This window comes from Brassica oleracea, chromosome C3 (assembly GCF_000695525.1).
Source record: "Brassica oleracea var. oleracea cultivar TO1000 chromosome C3, BOL, whole genome shotgun sequence".
NCBI lineage: Eukaryota > Viridiplantae > Streptophyta > Magnoliopsida > Brassicales > Brassicaceae > Brassica > Brassica oleracea.
Genome location: NC_027750.1, coordinates 11972033 through 11996520, shown reverse-complemented (window position 1 = coordinate 11996520; position 24488 = coordinate 11972033). Strand labels below are relative to the sequence as shown.

At 36.5% G+C, this 24488-nt stretch overlaps 2 protein-coding genes across 2 annotated transcripts; both read left to right on the top strand.

The window, feature by feature from the left end:
* The first annotated feature begins 3142 nt into the window (after positions 1 to 3142).
* Positions 3143 to 5330, top strand: LOC106336205 (L-type lectin-domain containing receptor kinase IV.1). Its single transcript, XM_013774962.1, has one exon. The coding sequence runs from the start codon at positions 3205 to 3207 to the stop codon at positions 5230 to 5232; it is 2028 nt and encodes a 675-aa protein (XP_013630416.1). The 5' UTR covers positions 3143 to 3204; the 3' UTR covers positions 5233 to 5330.
* A 3911-nt stretch (positions 5331 to 9241) lies between these two features.
* LOC106329421 (protein CER1-like 2) lies at positions 9242 to 23107 on the top strand. Its single transcript, XM_013768069.1, has 9 exons — positions 9242 to 9748; positions 13822 to 13920; positions 18909 to 19029; positions 20473 to 20851; positions 20943 to 21050; positions 21857 to 22057; positions 22427 to 22525; positions 22618 to 22792; positions 22890 to 23107. Exons 1-8 carry the CDS (start codon positions 9418 to 9420, stop codon positions 22708 to 22710), a joined length of 1431 nt encoding a protein of 476 aa, XP_013623523.1. The 5' UTR covers positions 9242 to 9417; the 3' UTR covers positions 22711 to 22792; positions 22890 to 23107.
* The last annotated feature ends 1381 nt before the right edge of the window (positions 23108 to 24488 follow it).

Sequence of the window (24488 nt, the reverse complement as noted above, 5' to 3'; positions counted from 1 at the left end):
CATATCTAAGGGTAACAAACTCATCAATATTTAATTTAACCTAATGTCGTGGACGAAAATTTCTGATGATTCGCTAATATTCAGATTTAAAACATTCAAGCAGTTTTATTGGGTTAATGTGAATTCTATAATACGAATAATTGTTCGACATTTGTTGGGTTATATTAGCCTAAAGAGTAAAACCCATAAAAGAGTGTAAACGGTATACTATATATCATTACTTGAAAAAATCTTTCTGATCTCTATGCTAAAACGACGTGACAAACTCGTCTCTGCAAACCACAAGAGGAGTGAGGATAGAAGACTTTGCTAATTGCTACCATTCGCACAATCTCGCGCAAACGCGAAACTTCAGTAGATCAAAATATTCACATGTTTGACTTAAAAATCAACGATTATCATGTCAGAAGCTCCCAAGATGAGAATGGATCCCTTTCTAGTCTATGAGTTTTGACTAGTTGTGCATTTTCCACGAGGGTCCCAAACTGCCATTAGATTTCCATCCCACCCAATTCATCATTTATTATTCAGGACAAAAGGTAAAATGCTACGCCCTTTAATATTATAATAAAAGAACAAGTTCACATGGTTCCATGATTTGTAAACAATGCTAGCAAAAGGTTGTCAATTGTACATATAGTTTTTACAAGGTACATATAATATCACTATTATAAATCCATTTTAAACCTTCTGAAACTAAATATTGAAATAAATAGTGAAGTACATAAAAATGTTATGTTTACAGATTCGTATAAGCATCACATGTATTCAAAGTTCAAACTATTTCGTTTTTCCTCTAAAATAATACAGTATATAAAATAAAAAGTAAGAGATTTTTAATTAACACAAAAACAGGTGGGAAGTTATGTCGTCGGCAAGAAATTTGAGAACATTGCATCCACATAAATATTTGAGAGGACATTGTTTGCTCAATTAAGTACGTGTCTTCCAATACCTCTTTGACTCTTTCACATTGCAACTTTTGGAAATGTTGAAAGAAACTCGCTGTATTTGGCATATTAGACGACCGTGAGTCCGTGATCGATAAAGTGTACCCAAGGCCAAATCAAATTATTAAATTAGGATTAAAATTATCATTTATATATTAATTGAAAAACAATGCATCATGTTTTTGGTGCCAGTTAACCGCATATCAACACTACAATAATTATTAGAATCGTTAGACAAATAAGTTATTGGTCCATCTAAATATAAATTATATTTTTTATTAAATTAACTATCAAATTAATTAGTAGTTTACAAAAGAATATTTTTCATTTTTCCTTAAATAAAAGTTACAGAATTACCTAATATGATTAATATATATATATATATAATAATTAATGATTATGAATAATACATATTTGATAATAATTTTTGTATCGTCATTCTTTATTGTTTAATTTTATATTATGAAAAGAAATTAAACAATCACATTAATCATATAATAAAAATATTAGATTTTTTATATGTTATGTTTTTATTTTTTTTTAAACGACTATAAATTACTAAAAAATGTAAAAGTCTCACATTGGAAATTTGTGATTAGTGGTTTAATTTTTTTTTGCTCAAGCAAGATACAAATGATCATAAATCGTATAAATATAAAATCTCATTTAATAGATTATATACCATATAAAATACATAAATATGTTAGTTTCAAAATTTGCATTGAAAAATTTATTGAGATCTTAATACCTAATTATTTTTATTGACATGAAGATTGTAAAATAAAGATGAAGCCATAAAGGATTCCGGAAAATTGTATACATATTTGTATATATAATGTTAAAGAATAGTTTGAGCAAAATTTGGTTGCATAATCCTATTTTTTTTTCTTCGTTTTGTCGAGAGAGAATGATTTTGATTCTTTTCATTGCAGATTTGAAAGAAAAGATTATGTGTCTAGTTCGGCCCTTTTGAATTCATTTTGGGTTTAATATAGTTGTAAGAATCTATAAAATTGAATGTAAAATTATATTACGTTTTTCTATACCTAAAATTAATTAGGATGAGGTAAACGAAAAAACATACTCAAATTTTAAACAATTACCACCATCAAGTTATTAAAATAAAAATAACAAAAAACATTATTTAATATTTTGTGTTATGTCTATACTTTATTAAATTTGAAACATGTTTTCATACGTAGAGAAAAATAACAAATTGAAAACACATAATTAATTTTAAATTGCAAACATTTTATTATTTTAGATATTTAACTCCGAAGAGCACAGACTATCACCAAGTACTCCATTACTCCATAAACTTTCCTTGATAACGTGTTAGTTTAACCCTGACGTCCTTTATATAATCATCTATTAGTATGTTTATGCTACACACATCACCATTCTACGCAAGATCAAGTTAAAAATGAGCATAGTTAGTTCAAAAGGATTTTCAATATTAGTTAAACTATGGCATCACACACATATATATCTCAAATCAATCATGTAAAATCTATTTTCAGTATGAAATCCCTAATAAAACTTATCCATTTGTCGTTTTTTTAGAAAACTTATCCATTTGTTAGTTTGATTTTCGTTGGTACAAAAGAAATGATCCTCACGTGAGCTTACAACTAGAATAATAATAATTTCTAAAATGTTCTCATTTTAAAAAAACCTTTAAAATAATTATAAGTCTCAAATGCTATTTGTCTTTCATTTATTGGTTTATTTTATTTTTGTTAACATTAAGTTTAGTAATATGACAAATACATTAAGATATTAACTTTTTTTTTTTGCTTAAGATACTGAATGAAGTTTTGGTAAGATATGCTCTAATAGTTAACGTTGAACCTTCGTTCACTACACATTAAGTATTTATTAATTAGTTGAAAATACTAGTGCCGAATATATTCTATAAAACTAAAAAACATCCTTATAGTTACAGCATCGCGAGCGTGATAGATGGCTGATTTTATAACTGGTATCTAAATCTCAATAAGAGTTAAATAAGCTTTAACCTTGGAGTTGGAACACATATCACCTACTTTGATTAATATTCTTAATCAAGAGCAGTCCCCACAAAGACCAAAAAACTTGCTTTTCTAGAAAGAAATAAAAAATAGAAAAAGACTTGCCCACTCTCTCCAATACAGCCATTAAGTATATTTCTTTCTTCAATCACTCTATATAATAAACTCAAATAATATCAAAATGGAATCTAAAAAAACACATAGAGCAGAGAAAAAAGGAAGCCATGTTCTTGAAGCTTTTCACCATCTCCTTCTTCTTCAACCTCCTCTTTCAATCCCAAGAAACATCTTCCCAAAGTACCAACTTCACTTACAACGATGGCTTTAACCCACCCACTGACATATCCCTCCAAGGGATCACCACCGTCACATCAAACGGTCTCTTGAAACTAACCAACTACACCGTCCAAAAAACCGGTCACGCCTTTTACACCAAACCAATCCGGTTCAAAGACTCCCCAAACGGCACCGTTTACTCATTCTCCACAACCTTTGTTTTCGCTATTCACTCTCAGATCCCTATACTTAGCGGTCACGGCATCGCCTTTGTCGTCGCTCCTAACCCTAGCCTTCCTTACGCAACCGCAAGCCAGTACATCGGTCTCTTCAACATCACAAACAACGGTAACGACACGAACCAGGTCTTCGCTGTGGAGCTCGACACGATCCGGAGCACAGAGTTTAACGACACTGATGATAACCATGTCGGAATCGATATCAATAGTTTGAAGTCGGAGAGAACCTCGTTAGCCGGGTGGTGGGACGAGAAGGGACAGTTCAAGAATCTGAGTCTGATCAGTCGTAAGCCGATGCAAGTCTGGGTCGACTACGACGGTGGCTCGCACAAGATCGACGTCACGATGGCTCCGTTCAACGAGGATAAACCTAGAAGACCGCTTGTGTCGGCTGTAAGAGATCTTTCTTCGGTTATAAGCCAAGACATGTTTGTCGGTTTCTCGTCTGCCACAGGTTCTGTTCTGTCGGAACATTTTATCCTCGGGTGGAGTTTTAAGGTGAACGGTGAGGCTCCACCTTTGGCTTTATCGAGACTTCCGAAGCTTCCTCGGTTCGAGCCCAAGAGAATCTCAGATTTTTTCAAGATCGGGATGCCGTTGATCTCCCTCTTCTTGATATTCTGTTTCATCTTCCTCGTTTGCTTCCTCGTGAGGAGGAGGAGAAAGTTCGCGGAGGAGATGGACGAGTGGGAGAAAGAGTTTGGGAAGAACAGGTTCAGGTTCAAGGATTTGTACTACGCGACCAAAGGGTTCAAGGAGAAGGACTTGCTCGGAACCGGCGGGTTTGGGAGTGTTTACAAAGGTGTGATTCCTGGGACGAAGCTGGAGATCGCCGTGAAAAGAGTCTCTCACGAGTCGAGACAAGGGATGAAAGAGTTTGTGGCGGAGATTGTGAGTATTGGTCGGATGAGTCACCGAAACTTAGTCCCTCTCTTGGGGTATTGCCGCAGGAGAGGTGAGCTTCTTCTTATATATGACTTCATGCCTAATGGGAGCTTAGACAAGTACTTGTACAACACGCCAGAGGTAACCCTAAACTGGAAACAGAGGATCAAGGTGATTCTAGGGGTTGCTTCCGGATTGTTCTACCTTCATGAGGAATGGGAGCAAGTGGTGATTCACCGAGACGTTAAAGCCAGCAACGTCTTGTTAGATGGAGAACTCAACGGAAGGCTCGGAGATTTCGGTTTGGCTAGGTTGTATGATCACGGGTCGGATCCTCAGACCACGCATGTTGTTGGGACATTGGGATACTTAGCTCCTGAACACACTCGGACAGGACGTGCAACAACGGCTACCGATGTTTTCGCGTTTGGAGCGTTCTTGCTAGAAGTCACGTGCGGGAGACGTCCTATAGAGATCAGGCACGAGATCGATGAGACGTTCTTGCTCGTGGAGTGGGTTTTCGGGTTATGGAACAAGGGAAACATCTTGGATGCTAAGGACCCTAACATGGGTTATGAGTATGACGAAAAGGAGGTGGAAATGGTTTTGAAGCTAGGTCTCTTGTGCTCTCACCCGGACCCAAGGGCTAGACCAAGTATGAGACAAGTGTTACAATATCTAAGGGGAGATGCAAAGTTGCCTGATTTGTCTCCTTTGGACTTTTCTGGGAGTGGGATGATACTTGGGCTCCAAGATGGGTTTAGCGAATTAGGGATGTCGTATTCTTCATCCGTGTTTAAAGGGTTTACCGGGGGATCTATAGCTGATTCTCTACTCTCCGGTGGGAGATGAATGTTTTGAATATTAAGATGTTTTTGTGTGTATGTTATTGTAAAATAATTGAAACTTTTATCAAAGAATAGATTATGACAAATGTTGTTTAGATGAAACGTACATGTATTAGATGTACAATCTAACAAAAAAAAAATAGATTCGATCCAATGACCATCTAAAATTATCTAGCCTTCAAAATTGTTATTATGTGCCACTGCTTCTTACATAATCTCTGTAACTTCTGCTCCAAATGATCAAAAAGATATTCACTTTAGAAACACAAAAACAAGTGAACTCATATTTTTACTAAAAGACGTGTGGTAGGTGACCTATTGAGAGAGCTACAATGATAATTATGAGACACTTTGCTCCTGGATTGGGAACAAGGGAAACATCTTGGATGCCAGAGAGAGATTTGTAAATAACGTAAGTCATGAGGCAAATGTGTAAATTTCATGTCATTGGGAAAATTTGAATATACCATAAGTCGTTGGGCAAGTTTGTAAATACCATAAGGCATGAGCGAAATTTGTAAATAGCCTATGTAGTGGAGAAAATTTATTAATACCCTAAGTGGAGGTTTTAGTTTATGTATTTTAATGGATTTGAAAATTTAAATTAGATATAGTGTTTTTGGTTTTATAATTTTGAAATCCATATTAAAATCATGTGCTATTGATTGATTTATAAATTCTAATTTAAATCAGGCATTGTTCAATCCTACAGATTTATTAATGGATTTGGTTTTATAATGAATTTGAATGGATTTATATTTTCTTTTTTGTTAAAAATACAAAGACTCAAATCTGAGAAAAATCTTTCAATTTGTTAATACTAATTAAAATTTGTAGGTTAATTTTGAAAATCTATATATTTTAATTAGATTTTTAAATAATTATGAATTTTTAAATCAATTAAAATACATCAACCGATAACAACTCATAAATCATGGAGTAGTGGTTGAGTAAAGTAAGTTGTGTATTGATAGGATAAGTTGTGTGGCATATTCTTAAATAACCTGAGTCGTGAAGTAATTTTTTAAATATTGTGATAAATTTGTAAATACAGTAAATTGTGTGCTAAATTTGAAAATATTGTAAACCGTAGAGCTAAATTGTAAATATAGTAAGTCGTGGGTACATTTGTAAATACCTTAAGTTGTGGGCAATTTGTAAATACTGTAAGTTTAGGCCTTTGGGGCAAGTTTTAAGACTTATTTTGTAAGCGGACCTGTTTATAGTTACGAGAAGTTTTGGGGCTGATTTTAATTAAGAGCATTTTTATCCCTGCAAAAAAAAGGTCTCTTAAGCAAAAAGTACAGGGGAGAGCCCACAAAATAACAAAAACCGTATGTCCAAGTCGCCAAATAAAAAACGTTTTCGGTGGGTTTTTTCAACTGTTCGCGGGCCCTAGTGACACGTGGCGTCCCGCGATTGGTTCTTTTTTATTTTTATTTTTATTTTTTTTAATCAGACAAAAACGAGAAAAAAAATAAGAAACCCATCAAAGGTTCGTGCGATAATAATGCTCTAACTGGTTATGTTTGCAATGATTGACTGGTTAAGAAGAAAAATGCATTGCAAGTGCCTTGATAGTTGAGAGCGAAGGAAAAACTGATAATTTTTCTAATTAGTAAATAAAATGAAACAAGCAAATAACTTCTTAAGCATCTTAAAAAATAAAAAGAAGCAGTCTTGCAACTTCAAATTTTGCTGTCTTGCAAACCTACAATTCTGACTTGGTATGTTTAAAGATCCACATTTGAACTTTTAAGAGAGTAAATTATTAATATGTTTTTAGATCTACCGCAAATATGATGAACATTTTACAGAGTCGCCATAACCCTAGTGCCTGATCTCGGTAGAGCTAGACTTAAAAAAACATAAGTTTTTTTTCTCTATTTGAATTGTATTGAATAGCATAGCAAACATTTTTTTAATCGGTGTAGTTGTGCCTTGTGGCCACATTTAATAAACTATGATCAGAAAAGGCAAAAGACGAGAAGAAGGCTGGCTAAATTGTGCTCAGAAGCAATTACAACTAAATATGAGTAAATACATTTAGTTCTACTTGACCAAAACAGATATATATGGGCCTTTGGTAATGGCCTGCATCAATTATGTACTGTTCATTTGGTCTTAACAGTTACCAAATTTTATGATCATGGCATACATTTTATTGGTTTTTGTGTAGTGTTGATGTTATTTCACCATCAGGAATCAAATTCATACAATAGATATTATTGACAAATGGATATAAGTTACATGCAGATTGACAAAGAAGACTAATTAATGGCCAGAAAATGAACTCATCTTTGTTCTTGTCTCTCGATTTCCAACTACCGATTTCCAAAGAGAATGTTTTTTACCATATAACACATGCTATGATCATCCCCAACTCGACCCAAAACATCGATTATTGTGATGTATATTTCAAATTCTATGCAATTGCTTATCATTAGTTCGTTTCATCGTACAGTTAAATCTTTAACTACCACAGTACCTATAAATTGGCAGTTAGATTTACTTTCGGCTGTCGCTCCCCCTTTTATCATATCGAGCGCTAATGAAAACGTATAGATAATATTTCATAATTGGTATTCCAAAACATCGGACTCTTAGATATTTAGTCTCCTAGATATTTAGTCTTTCAAGATGGTTTATGAAATAAATATTAAATAGACCCCAGTTTCTGTGGAAAAGTAGCTCCAAGTTTCAACAAGAAACCATAACCATTTGAGTTATGGGTACTAGACTCTTTTACGTGTAAGACCGACTGCGACTGTTCATGCAAATTGAGATTCTAATTTTGATAAAGACAGTAAAAAAGCAAAAACGGCAAGGAAACTTCTCAAATATACTAATATGGTACCAATTTTTTTTTGTAGTCAAATCAATAGCTTAGTATTGGGGATGCGTGCAGATTCAAGGACATTTAATGAGACCTCGTAACTCGTCACCAATGAAACAGGCTGTCTTATCTTTTAAACTTAGTTAGGGATCATACGATTATATATATATACTTACGGAAAAAGGAACTCTCACATGTGATGTGTGTGTGATGCCCTCTATTATATATATGCATGTGTTTGTATATAAGTTACACTCACATACACCCACAAACAAGCCCATTGGAAAGACGTGACTGAGTAGCCATCATTGTAGGGGTGAAAGAATGGCGTCGAGACCAGGTCTTCTCACGGAGTGGCCATGGACACCTCTTGGAAGCTTTAAGGTCTATTTTACTGCTCTTGTTGCTTCATAACATCTTCATAAAATCTTCATATACATGTATTTATAGGCTGTTGTTTGTATCAATCATTAGTCATAATGTTGGTACAAAATATGGTAAATATTGCAGTACTTGGTGTTGGCGCCGCTGGTTATCGACAGCATCTACTCGTACGCGACCATGCGAGATGTTGATAAACTTTTGATATTGGTGGTAATGGTGGGGAGGGTTGTTCACAGTAAAGACAGAAGGAGAAAACTTTGAAAACACCAGATAAAACTTTCAACTCTTCATTATTATTCCCCTTGGAAACATTACAACGTCATTATCATTCTTTTATATGGAAACATTACAACGTCATTATCATTCTTTTATATGGAAACATTACAACGTCATTATCATTCTTTTATATGGAAACATTACAACGTCATTATCATTCTTTTATATGGAAACATTACAACGTCATTATCATTCTTTTATATGGAAACATTACAACGTCATTATCATTCTTTTATATGGAAACATTACAACGTCATTATCATTCTTTTATATGGAAACATTACAACGTCATTATCATTCTTTTATATGGAAACATTACAACGTCATTATCATTCTTTTATATGGAAACATTACAACGTCATTATCATTCTTTTATATGGAAACATTACAACGTCATTATCATTCTTTTATATGGAAACATTACAACGTCATTATCATTCTTTTATATACCTACTATGTCTTGACTTATTCGTTGCTTTAGCAAATGCTTTGTCTTATTCGTTGCTTTAGCAAATGCCAGCACATTGGTTGAAGGCATCAAATCTGTTCGAGGTGAGAATCCCATGAGCTGGCAAGGTCGTACGACCACAGCTGATCTTCTTTACCGTTGGAGCAGTAGTTGGTTGTTTCTCCTTCTGTGGCCCAACACCTTGAGCTGAAAGCATTGAAGTGTTGTGGCTATTACACAGCCAGATGTGGATAAGTTTTGCCCGCTACAAAATTGCGAAAGGAACCAAAAGGATCGTGAACAAATCCATAGAGTTTGATCAAGTCGACCGAGAACGAACCTGGGACGATCAGGTCATCTTCAACACTCTTGTTATTTACTTAGCCAAAGTGTATGTATTAGGAACCAATACCCTTCCTTTTTGGCGACTCGATGGAGTGGTTCAAGTCGCTCTCCTCCATGCGGGCCCGGTTGAGTTCATCTACTACTGGTTTCACAGAGCCCTTCACCACCACTTCCTCTACTCTCGCTACCATTCACACCACCACTCCTCTATCGTCACCGAGCCGATCACTTGTACGTAAATATATATAACTTATCTATATATCCTCGCAGAAAATATAAAAACTGTGTGATTAGGCACAAGCCGGATATTTGTTTGTTTTTTTTTTCCTATCAGCTACTTGACTTGTCCTATAGTCCTACTTGCCTAAATTTTAAATACTTGCAAGTTATTTGGGACGATTTACTATTTGTTTATTCAGGTTCAAAATATTAAAATCAGGTAACTAAAACTTTTAAATTGTAAAAACATACATATAAAGTTGCTTAAGAAAAAAAAATTATGAAAACTTATATATTATTTTTGATATTACAATATCTATTGTGAACAAGGCATACTTAGGATTCGGCTTGTGAATGCCAGACTTGGCTCTTGTAGTCATACTGTGAGGAGCCAAGACTACAGGTTCAACAACTTCAGGTGCTTCTGTATCACTTTCATCAGTATCAGAGGAACTAGAAGAGGACGGGACATGGTGCTCAACCTGAACTGGTGAAAGAGGAGTGTGAACTTGGGGAGGAACACCAGTTGTGTTGACACGTTGAAGAGGAGGGAACTCTTCTTCTCTGAGGCTGAGCTCTTCCTGTTCAGTTGTTTCCTCCGAAGTAACAGCAGACATTCTCCAAGCTGATAGTAGAGGTGAGGTTGGAGCTGAAAGAAACTGTGAGTATATATCGCAATAGGGGAACTCAGTTTCATTAAATAGGACATGTCTGCTGATATACACTCTGCCTGTGGGTGGGTGAAAGCATCTGTAGCCTTTATACTTCTCATTATAACCAAGAAAGACACATACCAGAGACTTTGGGTCCATCTTGTTCTTCATATAGGGACGGAGATAGGGAAAGCATTTACACCCAAAGACACGAAGTGCAGTATACACCGGCTGTTTCCCAAAGAGCTTATGATAAGGACTGACATTATCTGGCAGGGAAGATGAGGGAAGAAGATTGCCAAGGAAGTTCGCAGTGAAGAACGCTTCAACCCACAACTGTTGTGGAACTCTACTACCATACATCATCGTAAACCCCAACTCTGTGATATGTCTATGCTTCCGTTCTGCGAGACCATTTTGTTGAGGTGTGTGAGGGCAAGAGACAAGTTGTTTGATCCCACACGCAGCTAGATGACTGAGAAAGACTTGACCCACAAATTCTCCACCACCATCACACTGAAACTGAATTATTTTTGTCTGAAACTGTGTTTCTACCAAGCTTTGAAATTGAGTGAAAACAGAAAAAAAATCTGATTTCAACTTAAGAGGATAGAACCAAGTGAATCTTGAGAAGTTGTCAACAAAAATCACATAGTATTTAAATCCTTGAGTAGAAACAACAGGACTAGGACCCCAAAGATCACAATGAACTCTTTCAAGAGGTTTAGTTGACACTGTTTCAGAAGATAAAAAAGGAAGTCTGCAGCTTTTTCCTAACTGACAAGCATCACATAACAGGGAGGAGCTTGTCTTATTTATAACTATCGACTTGTTCTTGACCAGAAGTTGAAGGATGTCTGTGTGTGGGTGGCCTAACCTTTGATGCCAAAGATCACCGCTTGTAGCTTGTTGCCTAGTGGAGTAGAAGGCTTCAAACTGTCCATCCTTCAACATGTACAAGTCTTTATGTCTTTGTCCTTGAGCTATTACCTGTTTTGTCTCCTTGTCCTTAACAGAAACAGATCCAGAATCAAATGTAATCTCACATGGGAAGTCTGATGTTAACTTTGAAACGGATAAAAGAGACTTTGTAATGTCAGGACAGACTAGTACATCATTAAGTGGTAAAATACCTTGAGGAGTTTGTAAGGCAATAGAACCGACATGAGTTATAGGTAGAAAGTCACCGTTTCCAACTATAACTTGATCATTACCAACATATGGCTCAGAAGGCTGCAGACGAGACGCACTGTTGGTGATGTGAGCTGAGGCAGCTGAATCTGGATACCATTCTTGACCTGAGTAGCGAGGCTGATCAGACAGTTTCACGGCAGTTAATGCGTTGTGGAGCTGATGCTGCTCTGATGTATTGTCGTCCTGATCAAACCTATTAAAGCATCTGATCGCAGAGTGACCATAGCGACCACATATTTGACAGGTAGGCTTAACGTTGGATCCGGAGCCAGAGAACTGCTGATGAAACCCTCTGCCACGTGTGGAGTAGGAGTTGGAGCTTCTTCCTCTGTAACCACCACGATTAGTGTACCCTTCTCTGCCTCTGTTGGAGTAACCTCTTCCAGCGGTGAAGGCAAGATGAGGGTTGACCTCAGGAGGTTGATTAAAAACATGTAACTTGTCGTCAAAGTTAACAAGCTTGAACATTGCATCATCAAAAGACATCTCAGTTAGTGAGTCCATCGAGTGTTCAATCACCGTACAAATGGACTCATACTCCTTTCCAAGACCACTAAGAGCACCGTAAATCATTTCTTGTTCAGTAACAGGATACCCAATAGAATCAAGCTGGTCACAAACACTCTTCACATCACCCAAATATTCAGTCATGGTCTTTTGGTTCTTAGACATACCTTGTAGCTTTCTCTGTAGATCTAGTTTCCTTGTTGCAGAGACTCGGTTGTACTTCTTCCCGAGATTGAACCAAACTTCTTGAGCTGAATGCAACCCATAAACTGATCTGAGAGCTTCTTCGGTAAGAGAACCAAAAAGCCATGCCATAACGAGCTGATCTTTGCGAACCCACTGAACAAACTCTGGATTCGCCACCTCTGTAACCGCATCGCCATCTGTGGTACGGACCGTCGGATCTGGACGAGGAGAGGCACCGTTGACATAACCGAGAAGAGATTGGCTAGACAAGAAGGACTCAAACTGTGTTTTCCACAAGAGATAGTTTGTAGATCCCAGCTTAAGTGTAACACACTGAGAAATACTCAAAGATGGAGAAGAAAAAGGATCGTTTTTATCTCCCATGGCTCTGATACCATAAAGACAGAAGGAGAAAACTTTGAAAACACCAGATAAAACTTTCAACTCTTCATTATTATTCCCCTTGGAAACATTACAACGTCATTATCATTCTTTTATATACCTACTATGTCTTGACTTATTCGTTGCTTTAGCAAATGCTTTGTCTTATTCGTTGCTTTAGCAAATGCCAGCACATTGGTTGAAGGCATCAAATCTGTTCGAGGTGAGAATCCCATGAGCTGGCAAGGTCGTACGACCACAGCTGATCTTCTTTACCGTTGGAGCAGTAGTTGGTTGTTTCTCCTTCTGTGGCCCAACACCTTGAGCTGAAAGCATTGAAGTGTTGTGGCTATTACACAGCCAGATGTGGATAAGTTTTGCCCGCTACAAAATTGCGAAAGGAACCAAAAGGATCGTGAACAAATCCATAGAGTTTGATCAAGTCGACCGAGAACGAACCTGGGACGATCAGGTCATCTTCAACACTCTTGTTATTTACTTAGCCAAAGTGTATGTATTAGGAACCAATACCCTTCCTTTTTGGCGACTCGATGGAGTGGTTCAAGTCGCTCTCCTCCATGCGGGCCCGGTTGAGTTCATCTACTACTGGTTTCACAGAGCCCTTCACCACCACTTCCTCTACTCTCGCTACCATTCACACCACCACTCCTCTATCGTCACCGAGCCGATCACTTGTACGTAAATATATATAACTTATCTATATATCCTCGCAGAAAATATAAAAACTGTGTGATTAGGCACAAGCCGGATATTTGTTTGTTTTTTTTTTCCTATCAGCTACTTGACTTGTCCTATAGTCCTACTTGCCTAAATTTTAAATACTTGCAAGTTATTTGGGACGATTTACTATTTGTTTATTCAGGTTCAAAATATTAAAATCAGGTAACTAAAACTTTTAAATTGTAAAAACATACATATAAAGTTGCTTAAGAAAAAAAAATTATGAAAACTTATATATTATTTTTGATATTACAATATCTATACAACAATAATATCACGTAAGTTTTTTAGTGTTTAACATAGTTTGTTTAGTATGGACAAAATTGTGTTTCCTGATTTTTTGTCCTATATACAAAAGAGGATTTGATACGAATATACGATGACATGTACATATAATAATATAATGCATAATTTTGATTGCAGCGGTGGTACATCCGTTTGCGGAGCACATTGGCTATACACTAATCTTGGGGATACCTCTAGTAACGACTTTGCTTTGCGGCACGGTCTCTGCTGCCTCCGTTACTATTAGAGGATATATACGAATATGTTAATATACATTCGGATATATTCAAATATGTTAATATTCCTGTAATCTAGATATGCATATCTTCGGATATTAGGAAACGTTGTATGTATATATACTTTGGTCTTTCGACCTTGATCAATACAAGAAAACCATTACCCTATTCTAGGTTTCTTGACATGGTATCAGAGCTCTAAACAAGCCAAAATTTTCTTTTTCTGAGTATCCATTACATCTTTCGTTACCTTCTTCTTAAAATTACTATCATGGGAAGCAAAGACGGCGACGATACGACACAAGAATCAGGCGTGAAGAACTCGGAGTCTTCACAGAACCGTGTTGAGATTAAACGCAGGACCATATCACCTTATGATCTATCTTCCAGTGATAATCCGGGATCCGTTATTTCTCAACCGTTACTTAAAGGACCTAACTACAATGAGTGGTCTACGAATCTACGCATGGCACTTAAGGCACGGAAAAAGTTTGGCTTCGTTGATGGTTCTATCCCACAGCCACCTCAAGACTCTCATGACTTTGATGATTGGTGGACCAACAACGCTCTTATCCTATCTTGGATTAAGCTTACAATTAACGAGTCTGTTCGCTCTAATCTCTCTCATCTTGAGATTGCTAGTGATTATTGGGGACATATTCGTCGGAGGTACTCCGTTAACAATGGCCAAAGAGTTCAACGTATCAAAGCTGAGCTCGCCACTTGCAGACAGCATGGACTATCGATCGAACAGTACTATGGCAAACTTATGCAACTTTGGACCTCTCTTGCAGAGCACCGCATCACTAAAAACTGTGGCTGCCCTATTGGTGAGAACTTGGAGAAAGAAAGAGAGGAAGACCGTCTTCACGAGTTTCTCAAAGGTCTCGATGAATCTCTTCATGGATCAGTCAAGTCTAATCTCTTGTCACGAGACCCATTACCTTCTCTAGATGTCGCATACAGTGCTCTCTTACAAGATGAAGACTCTAAACACACTACTCGGGTCTTAGACGAACAAACCGATCATATGTCTCACGCGGTTAGAACAACCTCTGTTCCTGCGACCTCTTCTGGAACTTCTCTGTCTCGTGAAGAGAGAATGAAACTCCATTGTAAAAGCTGTGGACGTAAAGGACATCTTGCCGACAATTGCTTTCGCTCTCTTGGTTATCCTGAATGGTGGGGAGATAGACCTCGTGGACGACTTCCTTCTGGAAACAATGGTGGACGAAGCAACACTACTGCAAATCGCTCCACGACTTCAGAAACTGCACGTGCGCATGCTGTGACACATTCTACTCAGCCACAGCACTCTGCGCATGCTCTTACGCCCGCGGATCGAGTAGGACTTACAGGCCTGACTGAAACCCAGTGGAATACGTTGGTTACAATGCTCAATGATCACAGACCAGCAACCAATACACTTTCTGGTAAGTCTACTATCTCCTCTTGGATTGTTGATTCAGGTGCGACGAACCACATGACCGGTTCACTTACCTACTTATCTGATATACGGGACACTTTCCCATTACCTGTTAAGCTACCAGATGGTCGTATTACACTTGCAACACAGCAAGGAACAGTTATTCTTAGTCCTTTACTCACGGTTCAGAACGTCTTGTTTGTTGAAGGCCTCCAATGCCATCTGATTTCCGTTTCTCAGTTGACTAGACAGAAAAGATGTTTGTTTCAGATCACTGACAAAATTGGATTGATACAGGACCGCATTTCCAAGATTCTGATTGGAGTGGCTGAAGAGTCAGGCGGGCTGTATTTTCTGCGAGGGATGGAGTTTGCAGGCGCAATGCATCAGGAGAAACCAGTGACTTCAGATGTTTGGCACCAGAGATTCGGACATCCCTCCTTTAGAGCTTTGGATTTTTTACCTATTTCTTTACCTACGAATAGTATGATTCAAAATAAGCCCTGTGAGATTTGTATAAGGGCAAAGCAAACTCGCTGTTCTTTTCCAACCAGCATTAATAATACTACATCTATATTTGAGATGGTGCATTGTGATTTATGGGGACCTTACCGCACTACTTCTCGTTCTGGTTCACGATATTTTCTGACCTTAGTTGATGACTACTCTCGTAGTGTCTGGCTTTACCTATTACCTACTAAGCAACGTGTTTCTCAAACACTACAGAACTTCATTACTATGGTTCAAGTTCAGTTTGATACACGCATTCACAAGATCCGTAGCGACAACGGAACCGAATTTATGTGCTTATCGACATATTTACAAGAGCACGGTATACTACATGAAACCTCATGCGTGGGCACTCCACAACAAAATGGTAGAGCAGAACGAAAACATAGACATATTCTCAATGTTGCACGCGCACTCAGGTTTCAGGCTTCTCTCCCTATTGAGTTTTGGGGAGAATGTATTTTGACTGCAGCATACCTTATTAATCGCACTCCAACTGCTGTGCTTCGCGGCAAAACTCCTTTTGAAATGCTTTACAAAAGACCCCCACCGATATCTCATCTACGAATCTTTGGTTGCACTGCTTACGCGCATAATCAGAACCATAGAGGAGACAAATTTGCTTCTCGAAGCATTAAAGGAGTATTTCTTGGATATCCCTCTGGCCAAAAGGGTTGGCGCATATTTGATCCTGATACAAAGAAAATTTTTACCACTCGAGATGTGGTCTTCTGTGAATCAGATTTCCCGTATGCTAATGGCTCCTTACTCTCTGAGTCATCTGAGCCAGTCATGATCTTCCCTGCCTCTCCGGCCCTTATTTCTCCATTGCATTCCACTTCGCACGAACCTGAAACAGAACAACGTGCTACTTACGACACTGCCGAAACAGAACAGCTCGCGTCCTCTAACTTACCTACAGAAACTGCTCCTTCTTCATCGACAGATTCAGATACAGCAGAGGCCTTAACACCCGCAACTGTCGAAACAGAACAGTTCGCTCCCCTACCCGATATTCATATTAATACTGAGCAACCGTCTGACGCAGATAACGATCAGACTACTACGGCAATAGAGCCATTACCTACGCCTACAGAAGTACCATCTGTGGCAGATTTGCAATCTCCTCCTACTTCCTCGATACAAGAGCTTGGGCGTGGTCTAAGAGCAAAGAACATACCAGCTAAGCTACAAGACTACGTCTTACAAACCATCACACCGTTTGTGTCTCGTTCTTCAGAGGTTCCTTACGGACTTGAATTCTATGTTGATTATTCGCGTTTTTCTGAAAGCCATCGTCACTTTCTCGCGGCTATCACATCGTTGAAAGAACCTACCTCCTATCGTCAAGCAATATTAGATGAGATTTGGCGCAACTCGATTAAGGATGAATATGTGGCTCTTGAGGAGAATGGTACTTGGGTTGTTGTTGACTTACCTCCTGATAAACATGCTCTCAGCTGCAAATGGGTTTTTAAATACAAATTTCGAGCAGATGGGACTTTAGAACGTCCTAAATCACGGTTGGTTGTTTGTGGAAATAGCCAGGTTGAGGGCGAGGATTATGAAGAAACTTTTGCGCCTGTTGCCAAGATGACGACAGTTCGAACTTTCCTTCAAATCGCAGCATCTCGTAACTGGGAGGTTCATCAAATGGACGTCCATAATGCGTTTCTTCACGGTGATCTAAAAGAAGAATTCTACATGCGTCCTCCACCAGGGTTCAAAGGTTCTGATAAAAACAAGGTCTGTCTCTTGAAAAAGTCACTTTATGGTTTAAAACAGGCTCCTCGATGCTGGTTCGAGAAACTTTCTTCTTCGTTAGTGTCCTACGGTTTTACACAGTCGCTATCAGATTACTCTCTGTTCATCATGGAACGAGGTGCAGAGTATACTCAGGTTCTTATTTACGTGGACGATCTTGTTGTATCAGCGAGTTCTTCATCCCTCTTGGCATCATTTAAAGCATATATGAATCGATGCTTTCATATGAAGGATCTGGGTATTTCCAAATATTTTCTCGGTCTGGAACTGGCGCGTAGTCCTCTTGGAATTTATCTTTGTCAAAGAAAGTATGCTCTTGGCATTATCGAAGAAACCGGTCTTCTAGCTGCTAAACCAGTCGGGTTTCCGGTGGAACAGAACCAAACTCTTGCTCTTGACAAAGGCCCGGACTTTGCTGATGTCGCTGCCTATAGAAGACTTATTGGACGAATTATTTATCTTGCCGTTACACGTCCAGACCTTGCTTACTCGGTTCATCTGCTTGCTCAGTTCATGCAGAAGCCTAAACTTGCTCACTGGAATGCCGCTTTACGAGTTGTGAGGTATTTAAAAGGGAATCCAGGCCAGGGTATTCTCCTTCGAGCTAACACCGATCTCAAGTTATCTGTTTGGTGTGATTCGGATTGGTCAGGTTGTAGAACTACACGTCGCTCTCTCACCGGATGGTTTATCACTCTTGGCGGCTCACCCATCTCCTGGAAAACACAGAAACAAGACTGTGTGTCTCGCTCGAGTTGTGAAGCTGAATATCGAGCTATGTCGTCCACTGTTCAGGAGGTTCTCTGGTTACGCAATCTTCTAAGAACATTTGGCATTACTTTTACTTCTCCGATTCCTCTGCATTGCGATAGCAAGTCGGCGATTTACTTGGCTGCTAACCCGGTCTTTCATGAGCGTACGAAGCACGTTGAGAACGATTGTCACTTTATCCGAGATGAGATTGTCAAAGGTGTTATTGCCACCAAACATGTTTCTACTCATTCTCAACTTGCGGACATCTTCACAAAGCCACTTGGAAGGAAAGGTTTTGATGAGTTTCTTCCCAAGTTGGGAGTTCTTGATCTTCACTCTCCAACTTGAGGGGGGGTATTAGAGGATATATACGAATATGTTAATATACATTCGGATATATTCAAATATGTTAATATTCCTGTAATCTAGATATGCATATCTTCGGATATTAGGAAACGTTGTATGTATATATACTTTGGTCTTTCGACCTTGATCAATACAAGAAAACCATTACCCTATTCTAGGTTTCTTGACAGTTACACTCTACATAACTTACATAGATTTCATGAACAACTTGGGCCACTGCAACTTTGAGCTCATTCCGAGATCCTTCTTCTCTCTTTTCCCTCCTATTAAGTACCTTTGCTACACCCCTTCGTAAGTCCTTCAAAATCCACAAGAATACTCTTACTCTTCTTAGTTTTACGTTTACAATCTACAAAGGAGTTCTTATTAAAACACTATAAATTTTGGTTTACCGAACACAACATAAATTACACAGCCTATAGGAATACCACATTGGCACAATTAAGAAAACAGTTTTGAAATTAAATATATATAATTTTGATTTTGTAAGTGATTCAAAACTCACATCTGTTGGGTATGGTATGCTTTTTACGATTATAGAAAATCACTTATTAAGGGGAGAAAATATGAGGGCTTTGAGACTATAAATACTGATCTAAAATATTATAAACTAGATTAAGACTCGTGTCTTGCGCGCAATAACATTATATATAAAAATTATTTTATGTATTATATGTTCTTACATATTATGAAATAATAAATATATATTGAATAATTAAAAGCCAGTAACTATTACATATATAATTAAATTACTGCGAACGTAGAAATCAATTTTATTAATCCAAACAATTTTTTAAAAAAATTTGATAGGATATGTAATTAAATTTAAATGATATTAACATACATATTATATTTTTAATATTAATGTCTATTAAATGATGCTTTCTACTCATATGTTTTTTTTATTATGTGTATCTTTAATAGCAAAAATGATAACAAAATTTTCATTGAGGGATTAATAATTTTAGTAATTTATAATTTAAAAACAATTATCAATGTTAGTTCAAAAATTTTATCAAAAAAATTATTCAAAGTAAATTTTAAAACTAAAATATTTATTTATTCAATATGGTGTATAGTTTAATTTAGAATGATATATATATACATATATATTTTAAATCTTAATAATTAATTAAATTAGACTTTCACTTATATGATTTTTTAATCATTTGTATTTTGTTATAATAAAAATTTTAAATCATGGAACGCAAAATTTGAATGTGAGACTTTTAACAGTTTTAGTAATTTATAATCGTTTTTAAAAATTCAAAATATAACATATACAGAAAAAACTAAATTTTTATAATATGGTTATTGTGATTTTTTTAAATTATTTTAATAGTTTAAAATTAAACAAATTTGATAGAAGATACATTATTTTTTTATCAGATCTTTATTATTCAAAATCATTAATTGTCATATATAATTTAGCCACATTACGCAATTCTGTAATCTGACATTAATAATGAATTTATGGTTAGTTTAATAAAAAGCTTATTATATAATTAGATGGACTAACATATTTCTCTAATAATTCTAAGAATCATCCTAGTAATGACATGTGGGTACAAAAAAAAGTTGTAATGTTTCACAAATAATATATAGGGGATTATTCATTCACATAATTAAATAAAAACCTCAAAACATGTATTTACGCTAATATTGTTTTATCTCTAAGTGTTTTTGTTTTCTTTGTGCTTGATTCGCGTTATTCACGACATATAATGATTGCAGATTTCACTCGCTCCACCACACGCAATTTAGGACGAACTATTCTCTATTCATGCCAATGTACGACTACATTTATGGGACCAACGACAAGTGCAGTGACTCATTGTACGAATCATTGTTGGAGCAAGAAGAAGAGAAGCCGGAAGCAATCCATCTCACCCATCTGACATCACTGGACTCTATATACCATCTCCGACTTGGCTTCGCTTCTTTCTCCTCGCACCCTCTATCTTCTCGGTTTTACCTAGTCCTCATGAAACCGATCACTCTCATCATCTCCTTCGTACTAACTTCTTTCTCTTCTCGAACATTTGTCTTCGAGAGAAACCGCTTTGGTGATCTCACCCTTCACTCCCATCTCCTTCCCAAGTTCTCCTCTCATGTTTGCCTCTAGTCTCTCTTCCCTAGTGATCTCTCTACAATATATCATATAGTTACATGTCTTGTAATTAAATTCGTTTGTCAATCAACAGTACAAGTCGCAGCAGCAAAAGGAATCTATCAACAAATTGATAGAGACGGCTATCCTTGAAGCGGAGAAGAAGGATGTGAGAGTAATGAGTTTGGGGCTACTAAACCAGGCATGTAATTAATACATCAATTAGCTAAAATTAAGTTATAAGATTCTAAGAGCATGATTAATGGGGGAGACCGGTTCTTAGAGCATCATTTGACACTTTTCTTTTAACAAACGTCTTTTATATCTCTTATTTAGGAGATATTTCTTAGTGTTTCTTAGTTAAAAACTAAAAGACGTATCTTATATTACACTAAGAACCCCATCCTAAGAACCTCCATTAATCATGTTCTTAGAGCATGATTAATGGGGAGATCCAAATTAGGTTTTTAATGAATATTTAACTAATAAACTTAAGTTAAGAACTCTTGTTAAGAGACAATTAGTTTGAGTGCTCCAATGGTAGAATTAAATTAAGGGTTCTTAAAAATATATATAAAATATTGTTTCTTCGTCGAGGAAAGCCACCACGAGAGAGAGATCGCCGTTTTCCTTCGTCGAGGAGAGCTACCGAGAGAGAAGTCGCCGTTTTCCTTCGTCGACGAGAGCCACCGAGAAAGACGTCACCGTTTCATCGAGGAGAGCCACCGAGAAGAAGAGAAGTCGCTATTTCGTCAAGGAGAGCAACCGAAAGAGAGAAAAAAAAAACGAAGGAAACAGACGAAACTCAACACCTGTCCTCTGTCCAATAATGTGTCTCGCTTTTTTAATTAAGAGACGTGTCTTCAGTTTACATCTATTTTTCTTTTTTAATTCCTAATTAGGTTAACAAATCCACTTGAAAGACCCCATTAATCATGCTCTAAGGAGAGATAGACCCCATACATTATACATATTTAAACACTAACTATAATACTATAATGTGATTAGGGAGAAGAATTAAATGGGTACGGAGAAATGTACGTAAGGAAATATCCAAAGCTAAAGATTAAGATAGTAGATGGAACCAGTCTTGCAGCTGCGGTTGTGGTTCATAGTATTCCTGCTGGCACGAGAGAAGTTCTTTTTCGCGGCCAAATCACAAAAGTTGCTCGTGCCATTGTCATTTCTCTTTGCCAAAGTGGTATCAAGGTACCTATTAATTACATGTATAATCATATTATGTGTTTGTTTTTCACTAGTTTTCTCTAGTTATAGAATTTATATAATTACTTGGCGTGTAAGAGCTAGTGTGATCGAACGTTAGTTCGATATTATAACTTGAACATGCAAACATGCATTTATAAATATAAACGCTATGCCATTATCTTTCTAGCAAAGTCCTTAGATAGCTTATTTTTTTACACGTAAACAATGTCACATGGCCTACTTACGTCCAATTCAATTTAGCGTTTTGGTTTCGGCTTAAGAAATATATCCATAATATTTTCTACGATTGACTGTACTGCTTAGGTCATATTTTAAATTTGGTCATTCTTGATAAACTATTTCCATAAATAGGTGATGGTGTTACATAAGGAAGAGCATTGCATGCTAGCCAGATTCATTGGTGGGGATTGCAAGGAAAATCTGGTCCTCACAACCAATGACTACCCAATGGTATGTGACATTAATACATCATAACAATCATTTTTGTAAAAGCTAATGAGAACTATTTTTATAAAACTTTGTAACGTATATATGATGTACAGATTTGGTTGGTGGGAGATGGGCTAAGCAAAAAAAGAGCAGAAGCTGGCGAGAAAAAGAACTCTCTTTATTCTTTACTCTCAGTTTCCTCCTAGAGAACTTCGAAAAAACTGCTTTTACCATACTACTCCGGCAATGATCATCCCCGACTCTGCCCAAAACATCGATTCTTGTGAGGTATATACTGATATACATGTTTTTTAACTCTAGTAAAACTATATATTATAACTAACTATGATATATAAGTTAACTCATATGTTTTTATAAAATATAGAATTGGCTAGGGAGGAGAGTGATGAGCGCGTGGAGAGTTGGTGGGATAGTGCATGCACTTGAAGGATGGGAGGAGCACGAGTGTGGTCTTGAAGTTCCAATGGTTAATCCTCCAAGAGTTTGGGAAGCTGCTCTTCGAAATGGTTTCAAACCTCTGGTTTTTCCATCTTTAGATGTAGTTTACTGAATGTTGGTCCCAAATAGTCCGTACTAGAGACCAAAAAGAATATCTCGAATTTATTTCTCTATTTCTATCTCTAGATGATCTTTATAATAAAGATATGTTTTGCTTCAATGTATTTATTTAAAATAGAGATCTCCATATATAGAACAAAATATAGAGAAATGTTATTTCTTCCTCTATAAATAGAAGAAAAATAGCAATCTCTATTTTAGAGGCAAAAATAGAAATGGAAAATAGAGATGGGTTAAAGTGATTTTGCCTCTAAATGCTATTATAGAAGCAAAAATAGGGGTGGGTTGGAAATGCTCTAAAAGGCAACATATTGTGTTGACATACTTGACTGATACGGCAAGCTAATAGAACTCGGCCGCTCTTTCTTATGGAATTTTCTTTTCTTTTTTGATATAATAATTTATAAAAAAAAAGGATATAATATTTTATATTAGTTGTTAACGAAAATATCAAGTCTAGAGCTAGACCTGTTAAACCGTTTCAATCGTACAGTCTTTCCATTACTACCATATCGGCCTCATTGTCCTCTTTCAATGATTTAATTTGACGAAGCTAGGTGGATGATTAGTTGAATGGTAGCTCTAGAAATTATACCAAAATAAATATATTGGTTTGTTTTTTCTGTGTTGTTGTAATTAGGCATGGGACTTATTATCCGAGATCCAGATTCGATTCGAAATCCGCTTCGGATCCGCTTCGAAAATAAGATATCTGGAGTGCCCATATCCGAATCCGGATAGTAAAATCTTGGATCCATCCAAACCGAATCCGAAACCGGATATCTTAATTTTTAGGTCCGGATATCCGGATCCGTATTTTTAAAACACATTAAAATTTTAAATTTCATTAATATTTATATTTTATATAATTATATTTATACATAAATTAATTTTATAATATTATATTTTAGTTTTTACAATATTATAGATATATATATATATATATATATATATATATATATATTTATAAATCTTGTATAAATATTTAATTTATGTATTATTTTTAAAATTTTAGTCTTTTTTAAAAAATTATTATTTTTAATTATTTTTGCGGATCCGGATCCGGATATCCGCGGATAATAGAATATAGAGACGGATATTTGGAAACCACGAATCAGGATCCAGATATTAAATCCACAGATCTGGATCCGTCCCAGGCCTAGTTGTAATATCCCCATCACGAGTTAAATTCATACAATACATATTGTTGACAAGATAATATCATTTCCATTCAGATCGGTGACAAATGGTAAAGCAAAGAAAAATATATGATGGCAAAGCAAGGGCAGGGCAAAAAACTTGAATCTGAAATACCAAACTGAATCCAATCCGAAAAAGTAGTATCAAACCTGAACTGAAATTCGTTAAATAACAGAGCATATTCAAAATTTTGGTTGAGAACCGA

Bases quoted from the DNA above. Each gene is read 5' to 3' on its own strand.
- LOC106336205 (XM_013774962.1), top strand. From the start codon at position 3,205: ATGTTCTTGAAGCTTTTCACCATCTCCTTCTTCTTCAACCTCCTCTTT.
- LOC106329421 (XM_013768069.1), top strand. From the start codon at position 9,418: ATGTGGATAAGTTTTGCCCGCTACAAAATTGCGAAAGGAACCAAAAGG. The intron at 9,749-13,821 runs GTACGTAAATAT...TTTTGATTGCAG, and splicing joins CGTCACCGAGCCGATCACTT to CGGTGGTACATCCGTTTGCG. The intron at 19,030-20,472 runs GTAAGTCCTTCA...TAATGATTGCAG, and splicing joins TACCTTTGCTACACCCCTTC to ATTTCACTCGCTCCACCACA.